Source organism: Amblyomma americanum, chromosome 1, assembly GCF_052857255.1.
Source record: "Amblyomma americanum isolate KBUSLIRL-KWMA chromosome 1, ASM5285725v1, whole genome shotgun sequence".
Taxonomy (NCBI): Eukaryota; Metazoa; Arthropoda; class Arachnida; order Ixodida; family Ixodidae; genus Amblyomma; species Amblyomma americanum.
The window spans coordinates 308,331,575-308,347,371 of record NC_135497.1 but is presented as its reverse complement, the minus strand read 5'-3'; the positions used below and the strand labels follow the sequence as shown (position 1 = coordinate 308,347,371).

Sequence of the window (15,797 nt, the reverse complement as noted above, 5' to 3'; positions counted from 1 at the left end):
CGCCGCCGAGATTTATTCGCTCGTGATTAGCTTTCAACACTCGTGTCGCTAAACACAAAATGCAGTGAAGAAAGCTGGAAGCGCTGTCGCTGGATAAGACAGGTTAAGGAAAAAAAAGTTCAGCTGACGAGGCTCTGCAAGACGTGAAAGGCCTGAGTGGGGCTACCACCATCTAAGCCATCCTAGAACAGGCCATGCCTTTCCTTCTGTGCATTTCGTGCATCTTACTACCGACCACAGGACAAAGAGTGAATTTTTTAGCGCAGCACGTGAGGCGCTAGTATCATGACTGCGTCGCTTTTTAGCGTTCCTAGACCAGCGCACAAAGAACGAACTTCTTAGTATGCCGCCGTCAACACGGCCGGCTATTTGCTGCAGTCGTGAGGTGTGCGTCAGCATCTGGGGATGCCCCGCAAAAAGTTATCCGGGGCACTAGTGATGAGCTTGTATATATTCGCCTTTCTGCCCCTACCATCGCACATTATACATATTTAATTTGTCTCTACCTCGCTGTTGACTAGAAGTCTAGGTAGTCGCAGTTAAGGCACCCCTCAGTGCCTTTCACACCACAGCTATCTCTTTCCTTGCCTCTCTCATCCTGACGGCCATCATCTTTTTTTCAACTACTTCCACTTCTTAATCTTCGTGCAAGCTCACCTGGCTACATACAAGGAGATCAGGCAGCAACGCAATGTGAGGAGCGGATGTGGGCTTCGCGACAAACTATACGGCTCCTCTTTTCTGCTCTCCTCCATTTCCTTGCCAGAGCTCCCTTAATAAACCGTGCTGTTGTTGCCTTTGAAGCTATGGCACTTACCCTCGGTGGGGGATTGGCGACAGTTTGAAGCATATCCAAACAGCAGAAAAATAATTTATTCGAAGTTTTCTTCCTCGTTCGTCTAAGTCTTCATCTTCCTTTCGGAAGCCCACATGGATAACATTCTAACTTCTACATCTTTTAGCGTCCCTAGACAAAAATCACGGCAAAATTTTCTGCCGAAGTTTCACGATAGTAGACGCCAAATGTCTACCTGCATTGCAATAACATGCGCGCTCAGTGACCTTTGAAATATAGGTGTCATAAGCGTCGTTTCCTTGCACGCGCGCAAACCAACGGGTTAAAGGATGAAGAAAACCCTTTCGAGGTCTTCGTTCATCTCTTGTCTGCCGCTCAAACAGCGCGAGACATAGAACGCACGCCATCTCTTTATTAGAACCTTTCTTTGATGATGCGTCGCGGAGCTATATTTGTCCACCCAAGCTTTCCTGACCGGCCCACTACTCAGCGCCATCCAACTGGTTCCGGTCTCCAGCTCGCGAGGAAGGATGATCTTGCACAAGAAGCCCAGTGCTGCCACGAGAGGAGCCGGAACATCGCAACTCGCGTCACGCGGCCAGCTTGTAAGCCACCGGTCGCCGAGGTCGCCAAGCGCTTCGTGGCCTACGTCCGGCGCCTCGGCTTTGCCTTCGGAGAACAAGGCGCTGATCACTACTACCACCATGACTACCAAAAGGGGCTCTTAGACTCCGAGAAGCGCGTGTGCGGGAATGCACCCATCCGGGCGCAGCCGTCAGCCGTCCCCCCAGCGACAGGCACGGTGAGCTTGCTTCTTAGCCCCGTTGATTTTCTTTGGTGCTCTGTTCGAATTCTCCTGTCAGGTGCTTCTCCGAACCTTTTTGTTCAAGGCATTCGGTCAGTGCGCGCGTTCAGAAGGTTCAGCCCGTTGTGTGCAGGTGCCGTCAGCGAAAGTTCGATGGTAGCCAGATGGTACTCCATTGTGAGCAGCCCTTGCGGGCAATCTAATTTTATTTTCTCCGCGTAGCGCTTCGAAACAACTCCTTGCTATACCCGTAAGCTTTTGTAGAGCAAACTAACACTGGTGTAGCATGTCTTTCATGGGAGGAAAAGCTAGCATCTTGCAGGCTACTGATGATAGCACCCTCTGTGCATTTGAATGAAGAGGAAGGACTTCACCGGTAAAATATGCAAATGATAAAAAAAATTGACCTGGTGGTTACTCTTTTGAATATGAGAATTTGAGCTACCTCTCGAGAGGAACAGCGGAATACAGATGTTGTTCGCAGAAAAGGGTACGTGTGCTTATTGTCAAGAGTGCTAGAGTAGTCAGGAGCGCTCCCCAGTCACGGGGTGTACAGGTATGCGTGTGGAATTGCGTGGGGCGTACAGTAGGGGAGCCAAGCACTGATGCCCTTATAAGGTCCGGTGGAACATATACAGTAAAGCATGGGGTAAAGTAGATGAAAAAAGAGAGGAAAGGCGCGGCTGTCACCCATTTTGTTGGCAGCAATCATTGATTATCTGTCTGGCGAATCAGCATTGCTTTGCACTGGAGCATGCGTCACGTCATATCATTTTGGTTACTGACAACGATAGCGACGCCGCATGCATGGAACAGAAGCCCTATGATCTGGCGCTGTAAAAATACAGATTTCAAACTGTCGTGCTAGAAATGTTGAAGTTATAACCTAGAAGGCATGGATAATGGTGACATAAGCCCCCTCGCAATTCGCAACTGAATATCAGTACTCGCCAACTAGCAGCCTGTGCGAGAATGCATCTAATTAGGTCCGGCATGCAACGGGCGTTAGTTTTCGCAACGCCGTGATGCCGTTCGTGATGCCGTCGCGTGAAGAGTAAAAAAAACGAAAAAGATAACGTCCCGAAGGCTGCCTCCCATTTTGCGTGTCCTGTTACTGAAAAATCCTAATGGTGCTATCGTGTTGCATATTGAGGTAGCAAGACGATGCCTCCGAAGATCGCCTGAAAGAAAAATGCTCAGCACTAATGGGAATGGGGGCACGACGATAATCGTTTGTTCGGACCCTTTCACTAATGAAGACTACATCCTTCTCAGTAGTCATCTATTTACTTTGTCATCAGCCATTTAAACTCGCATGATCGTGCTGTGACCATGGTTTCGGTTTGTAGGCTCGATGCGGCGCCGAAAACTGAACCGGTCACGGAGCTTTCCGTATCATCTGTAGGGGATTTACCTTGCTATAATTGATGGGTTCCCTCTGTGAGTAAGCTATGAGGCAAACATACCATGGCGCTGGTGCTGCGGCAGTGCCTCGCTGAACACATTTGTACGTCAATGTGACGGCGCATGCAGAACAGGGACTATGTTATTGAGGACAATTAGATTTTGCCTTAATTTCTTGTAATTGTAATAATTGTGAATGGGTAGTCGTCGTTTTTACAGCATGTGGTACAAAACAACTGAGGCCAATTAGAGATGTCTCATATTCGTAATTGTACATCGGCCATTGCTTGCCCTTCCTAATGAACTTCACCACATCGATGAACAGTTTTCATGAATAAGAAATTCATTGCTCAAGCACCATTCTAGCTTCACGTACGGCTCAGCCAATTTTCTTGCCCGAGTGTTTGTTTATTTGTGCTTAAAAACCCAAATTCACTGTGGCTCATCGTTTATCTCGAAATTCTTCCACACATCTTATCGCGTGCAGCCAACAACACAGCGCTCGAACCCGTTTCCAGTGGAGCAAGACATCGACTTGGGCCCCCCTCATCGCAGCCTGTGCGGTGCAGACACCGCAGGCAGCAGCCCAGGCTTCCATGGGCGGCCATGCATGACAGCCGAGACGCTGTAGCTAGGAGGGCGTCCGGCCGTGCTGCCGCGGCTTCCCCTGCCAGCCGCTGCCGTAAGTGGCATCTCGCAGATGCATGCGCACTCCGTCTTCCCTCCTAGTTGTTCACCTGGAAATGAAACCGCAAATGCCATTTATGACGGTACATCGTGCCGGGTTTCGTGGCGCAAGGTATTATGCGCGTCATGGTGAAAATGGTGGTAACGGCTGTGCAACAAATCAGAGACCTAAATTTCCAGGTAAATGTTTTTTGGCGGCTGATTTCTCACATGGAGCTAGTAAATTAAGCGAACGTTGATGTAAACAAAGCAGCAGTTCTTAAATGCGTTGTTAGGCCATAGAAACAAGACAAATTTGGTCTGTGATGCTTCAGTGCATTTATAGCCACATTACTGGATGTCTGCTGCTATTTAATAAGTAGTCACTTTAGGCGCAACAGTGCAGTTTAGATGGCATGCATTTGAAGTAATGAACATATATTGCGAGGGTTGCTGTCTATAAAGTCCGTTCTGCTAACCATTGCAGCAACCGACATAGTGATGCGCCTTATATGTTTCGGCTTATCAGGAGTTCACCTTTACCACTAAAACATAGAGAGAGGCGAATACAGCCGCTTGCGGTCGTCCTTCTTAATTACTGCGCGCCGTTTCTGTGGTGGTTTCCTTAAGCTATTCCGTTCCCAAAGAGTACCGCGTATCACTCCGTGCATGCAGCCTCCCTATAGACATTAGCTGTCGATAGCAACATAGATTTGAGGCTTATGTGCAGTTCATTCGGACAGGCGTCCAGGAACATGGGTAATAAGGCATATTAAATATATCACAAAAGTGAATAGAGCAAGGTAAGAAGTTCAAGCGGCCCCAAGAACTCACAAAAAACGCAGTTTTATTTCGAGCCTTTGCAACAAGCCCAACAGCAGGTCTCGAGGGGAAAGCGGGGGAACAAACCGTCTTCTCGCTTTTTTGAATCGCGCTTTATCCAGAGCATCCTGCATTATTCGATGGCTGCCACATCATGCGCAGAATAATTGTTTCGTACCTTGTGGCAGGATCCTCATGACGTCATCTCCGTTGTTTACAACGCGGTTGTAACGAAAAAAATAGCCACACGTTTACTTGAAGTGCGCTAGCATATTCCCTTTGCTTTGTGAGTCTTCGGTGTCCAACATTCTGGGAGAAAATTTTTGAAAACTAGAAAATTGTAAGTTACTGTTATGAAAACTATTGAAGGTACACAAAAAATGCTTTTGTCCAGAATCGTTCGGAATGCGTTGGACTCGGTGATTGCGCTATGGGGTTTAAATCGCGTGTTATGTTTAGAGCTATCAATTGTAATCACGCGCAGTAAGTGCGATCTTTTGGCGGCACTTACGCTGTAGCAGTCTAGATATTTATTTTTCCGGCTAAGCTCTCTCCGACTAACACCCCGGGTTTGACTCCACTCGAGGGTGTTAAGTGTTTTATTTAAGTTTATTTGTGCTCCGAGGCTTCATCCCCAGACGAGACGGCGTTTTCGCCAGCGAGGAACTTAGTGTTAACGCACTCTAAGCGACACAGCAGTGATCTGGAACTGCCATCCCTGGCTCAATGGCGCAGCCATTCTAGCGGGGCCAACCTCATGCTTGGCGACGAGGCTCGTATCTGTCTAAATGTCGTGGGATGTAGGCTAAGAGTGCTGAAGAGACACCCAAGACAAAGTGATGTTTATCTGTACGGATAAATTAAACTGTAGATATGAAAATAGGCTACGTCAACTATAAATGGGCGGCTTTATTGGATACAAAAGTTTTAAAAATAAATACTGGAATCTTTGCCCTCTCCAGCTTTCGCGAGCAAAGTGGGACGCGTGAATCCATTCATTTAATGCCCATCTCTGAGGCTAGGCAATACTCTTACTCACTCCTTGCGGTGATCAGGGATTTTTTTTTGGTCTTGAAGGCGCAAATTTGGATCGGGCGCCGAGACATTTTTCGATGCAATTTTCTCAACTATAAATTCCTATATTGATGCAGCCAAATATCAACGTAGCGATAAAAAGCCCTCAGATCGGTTTTTACTGAGACCAAAAGTTGGAGCGAGTTATCCTCAGTGTCCAGCTCAAGTACAAAAAGCTCACGCTAGAGCCTTTGCTTACGTAGGCTGTACACAGCGAAGGGGCCACGAAAATAGAGTTGGTGCTCAACGTGGTGCTCAGATTGGTGCTCAACGTGGCAGATGAGTATTAATACTAAAAAAACAGTTTCAATATCTATTACGCGGAAGAAGCGGCCATTAAGTTTTGCCTATACTATTAATAACCATCCCCTGTCTACCGTGGACAGCTACAAGTACTTGGGATTAACGATTAGCTCTGACCTACGGTGGAACAAACACATTTCTAATATTAAAAATAAAGCTATGAAAAAACTTGGCTTTTTAAGAAGATCTCTCCGGTACTCTACGCAGGAAATTAGGTTACTAGCTTACAAAACTTTCATCCGACCTGTTTTAGAATACGCCTCTGTTGTGTGGGACCCTTATACTAAAGAAAACATTAAAACACTCGAAAATATTCAAAGAAAGTCAGTGCGATTTATTTATAATTCATACAGCTGGCAGACGTCCCCTACCATGCTACTTGAGAAAGCAAATTTGAATTCTTTGCAGCTCAGGAGATACCGCGAGAGGCTTAAATACATGTTCATGATTGTTCACAACAAATTTGGAATTAACAGCAGCAAGTACATTGAGCTCGTCCCGGGTCGTTCGACACGATCCTACCATTCTTTAAAAGTGAAGGAATACTCATGCCGCACTGAAACATACAAGAATTCTTTCTTCCCCCGTACTGTGCGGGAATGGAATGTCCTCAAAGCGAATATTGTAGAGGCTTCTACTGTGGAGTCATTTACGGAGTCGCTTAGGAATTCGTAACAATTTTGCAGCATTCAACATTTTCCTTTTTTTTTCTTTCCCCAGTGCTCATTTTGACGCCAGGCGTCGTCTAATATTGTATAATGTTGTTTCTTTTCGTCGTTCATTTTTTCGGTATTGTGTGCTGAGTTGCGTGTACCTCAGGGAGGTTTTCTTTTTGTCAAAGTGTATTTTACACCCACACCTGCTTAAGGCTTTGCAATAAAGCCAGCAGTCTTCTGTAAATAAATAAATAAATAAATAAATGGCGCAACACAATTATCTGTGTCGCTTCTTCTTTGGAATACTTCACTTGTATTTCTAAACGTCCAACGTTGCTGCGAGCATCGCATGCTTATTACGGTCGTTATTTTACTGCCACATGGAGTACTGAAGAAAATAACGGCAATATGCAAACGAGGGAAAGTGTTCGCATACTGGAGAATACTTCAGTTCCCCAGCGGCACATATGGAGTATCCAAGACTCAGTAGAGAAAGCTCTTGCGTTGTGGCATTAGGGTGGAGTGTAACTGAAGCAGCAGCCGTCATTCCCGAGGGTGCATCACACTGACCAGAACTGTACCTTTGTCTCTTGCTTAGTAAAGCAACCGTGGGAGCCACTGAAATCGCAGGCATAAATGCGTTGAGCAGGGTTCCTTAGTGTCGAGATCCCTCCGGTTGATTCACTGCCCTCATTCACTCTCATTCTCTCTTCTGCAGACTGCTAGCCCGGAAGTTTGTGGACATCCAGAGCGTGTTTGAGTGTCCTCATGGGCTACGGAGATAATTGGTGGCAGTTTTGTTTTTATATTTTGGTGTTTTTTTCGATATGGTTCTAATGGAAAATATTATCAAGAGTTTTGCAATTTATTAAATCGAAAGAACGCATATGCGGTACCTTTATTCCTTTCGCAGCCTAGCAGCACTCTTAGACCACTGCGCCGTGGTTCTGTGAGGGGTTATTGACTCACAAAAAGCGCCTATAGCTGGCTGTTGAAATGTATTTAGAGAGGTTACTGAGTCCATAGCACACATTGTGGACAAGTATTCAGTGAAACGAAGTTCTGTTAATGGTGGCGTAGAGTCATCACAAATAGATTCTATGAAGTATCCACCACCAGGCCATTATAATCACGGGGCTAAGCTCTCGACATCGCTCTCTTGAGATTAAAATGTCTGTCTAGGGGAGGTCCACGGAGATAATTCTGTCGCTGAACAATGTTCTGCGGCACTTTGTGCTTATAGGACGCACCACGCCAGCGGCCACGCCGTTTAACCCGTAGGTAGTTTGTTGCTCCAGTTCCTGCTGTAATGAATGTATTTGAATCTTTTTGCTTATTTTCATACTTCATGGGTTGGCTGCGCGTATTTTTAGGACAGTGCTTGAATACTGCACCGCAATACACTGAGTCATGTCATCTACAGCATGCTTCGTGATCTTCCCGACGTTTTGCTCGAACTACACTGATTCACGTAAATCATGTTTGGAAGAACCCCTATCTGCAATGAGCCGATGTCATATTTTACTAAAACCAGACAGTGCGTATGAATTCACCGGAAAACCTCCGCCCTACATCAATCCCTACGTGTATGGGAAAAGTTATGGAGAGAATGGTGCTCAAAGCGCTCAATCGCCCGGAATGACAACTGTACCACTTCCGCCATGTACTACCGCGCTCAAAATAACATGCAACACACGATCGAGTGGCCGCAGCGCTTTCCGGACGCACGGTGGTGCCAACAAGCGTCGTGCTTGAAAACAAAAGGAAAAGGATTCTGGTGTTCCACTAGCCAGCTGCATCCACCGCCCCGTCTGATCTACACAATGTGAGATCAACTGCGACATTCGCCTTGCATTAGCGTTGGCGATGCGGTAACGCTATGCTCCTTTAAAGACGAGAAGGCACAGGGGAGAAGGGTCACTGCTGGAACAGAAAAACCCTTTCCCTTTCGTTTTCAAGCTCGGCGTTTTCCGGCCCCACAATGCTTCTAGTAAGCGCTCCAGCCACGCGGCCGCGCGTTGCAAGTCATATTGAGCGTGGTAGGTAGATCCTCCCGAACTGTTCAGCAAGAATTTGTGCTGTCAAAATGTTGCGGCACGATTATAAAAAGACTTATGCGCAGTCCCCAACGCTGTGCAACTTTGCACTGTTGTGGGTGATGACGTCGAGGGTCTTACGACAATATGTCGCGCAGTGCAATCTTAGCCAGCCTTCAGTAAACCGATGCAGGAGTCCGACTATTAAACTAATGCTAAACTTCCTGTCCTGTAGGTCACTAAGACTCTGAATCGTATAATCAGGCCTATTCAGTCGTCTACGTTGTGTAACTAGGTAGTGAAACCTCTTCCGGCTAAATGTGCTGGCATTAGCCATCTATGCCATGCCATCTATGTGGATGGCATGACACCCTGGTGTGCCCTTGGAAACCCAGGATGTGAAGAAGGCACCTTCCAACAATGCCTGGACATTATTCAATCCGACGCTACCAGTGTGGGGCTCGAATGCCCAGCCGGCAAATCAGACTACACAGTTGTTTTCAACCACAAGAGGAGGGCCGCTAATGCCTACCGCTCTCTCATTAGTTTGAAAATTGACAGACGCTCTATTCCATGTCAGGCACATGTTCGCATCCTTGGCTTCATCTAGTAACGGGATGTCAAGAGCACGCTGTGGACATAAATAATTGTCCTGCAAATAAATATCCCTCCCTCCGCACGCTAATAGACTTAAATTAATTACCCGTGCCAGACCACGAGCTGCACAAGATAGTCGAACCTGCCGTGTTCTCACAAGTCATGTATGCGTCCATTCCACCACATAAAGAAAACTGAACTAAACCAAAATGAAACAGCCATCCACAGATGCTTGCGCACGGAGCTGGGTGTCCCGGCATACGCATCTGACTAGCATTGAACACATCTCCCTAGGGCAGAAAGTTGCTCCATTGTAATGAAAGAAAAGGACAGTCCAGACCTAAAGCAAAACAAAAATGTAGATTTGCAAGAAGCTTACATTGCATCTAACTACCGCGCTGCCACTCGCACACACACTGTAGTTTGGCGGTCGTTCCCACAGTGGGGAACGGGTGTGCAAGTTGATCCTTTCCTCTCAGCATTTAACGGCTGATTGTTTCCTGGGTTTCCAAGCCGTTTTTGGTAGATAGGCTTAGCGTCAAAACACAGGACAAATGAAGAAAGACTCCACGTGCGCTTAAAGGTGATTACGACAATGTGCATCTGCAAGGGAGAGTAACCGGTATCGTGAGTGCTCAAAAACTACTCCAGTGCCTGCCGCATCAAGGGGAAACCAAACTCATACACAACGGCCAAAGGCACACTCGAATGCGTGGACGACTTTTGGTTATTCCGGCAGACAATCCTGAGGAAATCAGCATTCGAAAAATAAGCGCGTTTTGAAGTTTTTCTAGCTGTGGCAGAGCAAACACGCAGGGCCTGTTTTATAGGAATTAAACGCTCAAGGAAATGGGGCGCATGCATCTGAATTTGTGTAGCGCGGTCGATTCTACTAAGTTTCTCTGTGCTCTTTACAGTACTTTCGCAGATGTGTTTTGAATCTTTAGGAATACGCAAATACATATGTTGGGCAAACAAATGAAACTGCCGCGACGTTCACGTTAAGAAATTTGTCGCAACAATAACAGCTTACAAGCAGTTGTTATAATAGGCTCTGACTTCTGATTTGATTGGCAGTTTTTTTTTTCGTGTATCGTCTTTTGTAGTTGTTGAGCTGAGAAAGCAACAAAAAATGTTATTCTTGACGTCAGGTCGTGCGCCTTTTCACGGCACAACAGGGTCTGTGAATCCGGATCAAAATAGGTGGTATACGCCGTGCAAATAAAAACAAAACTTTTGTGCCTGGAAATTTTTTTCCGAGCTATTTTTTTACATCGAGCAGAAAGGAGCGAACGCTGCTACCAGTGAAGCGTCAGTTCCTTAAAAACGCAGCTCCGCCATCTTATCGAGAAGAAAATTTACTTCACGCAGCTTCATTACTCTTATAGCTACAAAACTTTATCCCTGTTATAGAATATGCATTCAGTAGGTGTTGGAGGAACAGTGCTGCATAGACAGTATGCGTATGAAGAAATAAAAGGATGTTGAAAGGCTTAAAGTCGTATGAAATCGCCCTCCTAACCGTCGCAGGATCCATCGCGATGATGCGTGAATTGCGTATAACTTCTAAACTCCATTTAGCTCTTTCTAATCAAATAATAGGAGGGCTTGCATGCACGCCTGCAGTCAACCTTCTTACTTAATGCGCCCCTTCCCTTAGTGGTAGTTTTGTGGTGGTATATTCCTTTGCTAAATAGTGCCGCATTTCATTTTGCTCTTGGGTTCTCTCTGCAGACATTGGTTGTTGCCAACAAATTTTCGAGCTATTTGTGGTAGGGAATATGTTGTGTTAACTCGGACAGTCGTCCATGTGTAGGCGTAAGAAAGCAAGTGCAATCGATACAGAATGAACGGTGCAAACCGACAGGTAGGAAGGTTAAAGGCAACATATCTCTTTTTATTATTCTGCCGGGAAGCTCCAGACCTCGCCGAGGGGCTCGACCTAAAGACAGCCGGCTGAAGCGGTTCCTCGCTGTTTCTAGTCGCGTTTTTCCCAAATTATGCTTTATTGTGACGTACCTACTACATAAATTTCGGAATAATCTTGACATTCACCTGCGGCGGTTTTCCTCATGACCTCTGTGGTACTAATACGTACGCCATTCATCTAAAAAGTGGCACAGGATTCACATAGAACAGCCGCATGTTGCTCATTGGCGCGGTCACTTAAGCGGCGAATGTCTCATGCACTGCGCAAACACGTTTTTTTTTTGTCGAAATCAGCGCCCGCTGAATCAATCAGTCGTGGGTTACAGACAAAGCGATATTGATCTTTATCGATATATTCACGAGTTAATATGAAAAGCGCCTGGATTAATTGAAAATTCAACTTTTATTTGCTACAAATGTTAAAGAAAATGAACGGTGGCGCTAAATCCGCCTGTTCTTGTAAGGAATGTGCAGTGTTTTAAACTATTTTTTTTAGTGCGGTTCCCTGAGGTTAGGCAGCATGACTGTTCACTTCCAGATGGTGATCGTGAATTACTTGCAGGTGATGACGTCACGTGTTTGAATCGAACGGCGGGGGAACTATCAATAGAGGCGTTTTTTTCTTCTGTATGAAGATAAAAATAGTCAGAGAAGTCACAAAATCGGTTTTTACTAAGAACAGATCAAAGATGGGTACAGGTGTCCTCAGTGTCCCTTTAAAGTATGAAGTGCTCATGCAAGCATCTTTACATTTGCTGAGAATGCACAACGACGGGACCATAGAAAATGTAACATATAAAAAGCGCGAAACATTTACAGCCTAGGCTCCTCTTTTTGATTAATCGACTCGTTTTTCTACGTGCCTAACACGGCTGCAAGCATAAGTAACATTTGACCAACACACCAAAACTGTTCTCATTTCCAGTTATTGATCAGTTCGCTCTCGCCCTACCATAAGCTTGCCGTCCCGGTTAGTTCCGTTGGTAGAGCAACTGCTCAGTCGAAGCGGTCGTCCTGGGTTCAAACCCGGGACCAGGACGAATTTTTCTTTAACTCTGAAGTTTCTGAGAAAGCTGTATAGCATTTCTCTGTAGCCGTTTGACTGCGCTAGGGTAGATACCAATGAGTAATTACTCGCATATTACATACCTCCTTCACCACAGGCGGTTACCCTAAACATTTGATCAAGTAATAACAACATGCAAAGGAGCGGACGTGGTCGCACAGCGACAAATACTTCTGTTACACGTAGGCACGAAATGCAGTGTCAAATACTGCGACTGTCGAAAGTTGTTCCCGATTGCGGGGGAGTGCAACTGAAGGAGCAGCCGGAATTTCTGAGGGTGCCCCACTCTGACCAGAACCACTTCTCACCGCCTAGCATTAATGAAATCGCACGGGCCGCAGACATCACTTGCGAGCAATTTGCGGCGTTCAACACAATTTCTTAGCAACCAATGTCTGTGTCTTCCTCTGATTCGCCACTCTCATTGTCTTTTTTCGCCTACGCAGAGAGCTGGACTTCAGTGCCCTTGAGCGCCACGGACCCACGGGGAGAGCTGGCGATATCAGTGGATTGAATACATCTTCAATAGTATTGTTATTTTTTAAATGAAATGAACGCATCAGTCGTCTCATAATTCTTTTTAACAACCAGCTAGAGCTCTGTGTGCACTTTTCCGCTGTTGTTCTCTCTGGACTGTTCACAGTAAGAAGTGGATAAAATTCGAGCTGAAATGCACTAAACAAGTTCCGGATTCTATAAGAAAGACTGAGTGCATGCCACGAATGGGGGACAAAGCATTCAGAGAAAGGAAGTTACGTTAATGATCAAGTATTCGTCACTTACACAGATTCTTTGCAGTGCCTCGTTTCTAGGCCGTACAACTACAGGCGGTGCGCTCTCGACACCTCCCACTTCACCCCAAACCCTCCGCCGAGGGGAGCCACATACAGAACGGTGGTATCGCTCAGTAAGGTGGTGCCGCAATTTTCGCTTAGGACATGCTACTCAAATGGGCTGACCATGTATCCCGAGAGCAGTTGTTATTCTTCTAAGGGTAGTGTTCTAACAGTTTTGTTAATTTTGAGGATAATTGCGTCTCAGAATAATGCTGTGCATATTGGTAGGACTTCTAAAATACTGGAGCATTTACTGGATATATTTTAAATAGTATTGTAATTAAATAAATCAAAATAATGTGTCAGTCGTCTCAATTCTTTTTAACAACCTGCTAGCGCTCTGTGGGCGCTTGTCCACCGTTGTTCTCTGGGGACTGTTCACAGCAAGAAGCGGATAAAACTGGAGTTGTAATGCACTAAACTAGTTCCGGATTCTACAAGAAATATTGAGTCCATGCCACGAATGGGGGACAAAGCATTTAGAGAAAGGAGGTTACGTTAATGAAGTTACGTCACTCACACAGAATCTCTGCAGTGTCCCGCTTCTAGGCCGTACAACTACAGGCGGAGCGCTCTCGACTCCTCCCACTTCCCCCAAACCGTCCGCCGAGGGTTGCCACATAGCGAAAGGTGGTATCGCTAAGTAAGGTACTGCAGCAATTTTCGCTTAGGACGTGCTACTCAGATGGGCTGACCATGTATCCTGAGAGCAGTTGTTATTCTTCTAACGGTTGAGTTTTAACAGTTTTGCTAATTTCGAGGACAATTGCGTCTGAGAAAAATGCTGCGCGTATTGATAGGACTCTTCTAAAATACCGCACCGCCAAACATGCTACATGCTACTTGGGGCTAATGACCAGCTACCTAAGTTGGTAGGTTGCTGTATGCCGCGTTAAAGCAGGCTCGTCCCGATGGGCGAAATCTCAGTTTCTGGGAACAGGCATCGCAACACGTGACCATGCCCGCCTCGTCCGCGGACACCGTCTTCCTCCACGATTCAGGAGGCCGTCTCCTGCGTTTCAAGAACGAAAATACTCAAGTCTAGATTAAACGTTGGTATATTTACTATAGCGGAATGGCTTTTGCCACCTCTTTTACTTTGTGCTTTTCCATTCTGATGATGCAGTTGTGGCGCGTGGTGCTTGTCTCGCTCTTCCAGTGATTCTAGGGAGGTGTGGCAAGGAGGGCTACGAGGACAGTAGTAGTTTCGAGAATTTTGAGGACCGTCGCTTCCGCCTTCTTCTCTTGCGGTGCGTGGAACTTAAAAAAATTGGTTAAAGTTACAGCTGTCGGTGGCTGGCTGCTGCCACTTTTGTTTTGCGATGAGGTTGAAGTTGGGGACGCGCTGAATTTAACACGAAGGGAGCTAGTTGCCTGCGATTCCGCTGGAGAACTGTTCCATGCTTCATTTTGACTACAAAAGACCTCGTATGCTGAGCACAGCTCAAAACTGTAGCACGCACATGATCTGCCCAAATCCAGACTGGTCGCCAGCTTGTAGTGAGGGTAAATCTCTGGCTCGATGCTCTCTGTGAAAGTCTTCAGCAGTCTTTTTCTAGTAAGGTTCATCTCTGACCGCTACCTCCTCTCTTTCCGGCCAGTACGGAAGCTGCTTTTCCATTTTGGGATTCGCATTCTCAATCGCCGTCCCGTTAAAAGTTCAGAAGGGCTAAATCCGCTCACTCCTTGTGTATTTCTATAGCTGAGAAGAGCAGGTAAGCATCCTTCGCCTCGACGAGGACGTCTTTCACAGTACGACTCATTCGTACCGCCTCCCTCTTAGTGAATAATGAGGATTTCTAGTGATGTGTTTGAAGCTGTAGAAGGCAGCAAAGGTGGCGAATTATGGTGCAGAGAAATGTGGACTATTGCCCGACCGAACCTCTAGCGGTATTCCGTGACGGGAGTACAGGCTTTTATGTATATCAATGACATCTGCGCTGTCGTGGTTTACAGTGCCAACCTAAGGAACCATGAGCCGTAATTGACCACCATTAAGAAGGTTTGGTGATTCAGATGAAATAGGTCCAAGCGATGAACTTCGCAGCGGCAACCGGGGAGCCTTGAATACAACTTGAATACCGCACCGCAAACCTTCATGCGTCCTGATACTAGGAGTCTGTGGCTAGCTGCCAAAATGGCTCGGCAGCCAGAGGCTGCGGTTAAACAGAATCCAAATGGTGCACAAAGCCGTAACTCCACGTCACCGCTCCCGCCACTGTCGTAGAAGATGCTTTTTCCCTCAGGTGTTCCGGCAGCTTTCTTTCGAGTCTCAACATCTATCAGTCTCGCGTCTGGCAGCAGTGATGTTTTCTTTTTTCGGTTAATGCGCGTGCTCAGAGCGACTGATCCCGTCGCCGTGCTCTTCACACAAGCAGTAGCTCAGAAGCAGCGAGATGCTAATCTTTCGCGAACAGCTATAGTTTGCAAAGCGAAGTTTTATTTTCATGTCTTGTTCTGGCAGTCAGCTTCATGGTACATGTAAGTTTTCTTAGAACACGTGTGACACGTGTGGTATAAATTGCATGCACAGGATAGCAGCGGATGGTCCGACGACAGTCTGCTAGAGGCATGGATCGTCTCTTCACTTGAAAAAATAAGAGGGAGCATTATTTTTTTAATATTGCGGGAGCGCTTTTGTTTCTGCAAAGCGTCGTGCATCGCTTATAGTGCTGCCACCTGCACATTTCCTTTGAGCGGATGAAGTTCTGGTGGTCGGTACCTGTCTCGCTGCTCCAGAGATTATCGGAAGCCAGCACGAGAATGGCGAAAAAAGCAATGAGGACAGCAGTGTGGACAGTTTTCAG

The 15,797-nt window shown here is 46.3% G+C and overlaps 1 protein-coding gene and 1 long non-coding RNA gene across 2 annotated transcripts in view; one reads left to right on the top strand and one right to left on the bottom strand.

The window, feature by feature from the left end:
• The first annotated feature begins 1,177 nt into the window (after positions 1-1,177).
• On the top strand, positions 1,178-3,636 carry LOC144115339 (uncharacterized). The gene is made up of 2 exons (XM_077649681.1): positions 1,178-1,598; positions 3,493-3,636. The coding sequence occupies exons 1-2, from the start codon at positions 1,227-1,229 to the stop codon at positions 3,634-3,636; spliced, it is 516 nt and encodes a 171-aa protein (XP_077505807.1). The 5' UTR covers positions 1,178-1,226.
• Positions 3,437-15,797, bottom strand: part of LOC144115340 (uncharacterized) — a 31,384-nt gene continuing 19,023 nt past the window's right edge. Inside the window, exon 5 of the long non-coding RNA XR_013311364.1 lies at positions 3,437-3,742. This is a non-coding gene — a long non-coding RNA (uncharacterized LOC144115340). The remainder of the gene's footprint in view (positions 3,743-15,797) is intronic.

What these genes read in the sequence shown, in the direction of transcription:
- LOC144115339 (XM_077649681.1), top strand. Translation starts at nt 1,227, where the DNA reads ATGATGCGTCGCGGAGCTATATTTGTCCACCCAAGCTTTCCTGACCGG. An exon ending in TCCCCCCAGCGACAGGCACG is followed by an intron (nt 1,599 to 3,492) that starts GTGAGCTTGCTT and finishes TATCGCGTGCAG; the next exon opens with CCAACAACACAGCGCTCGAA.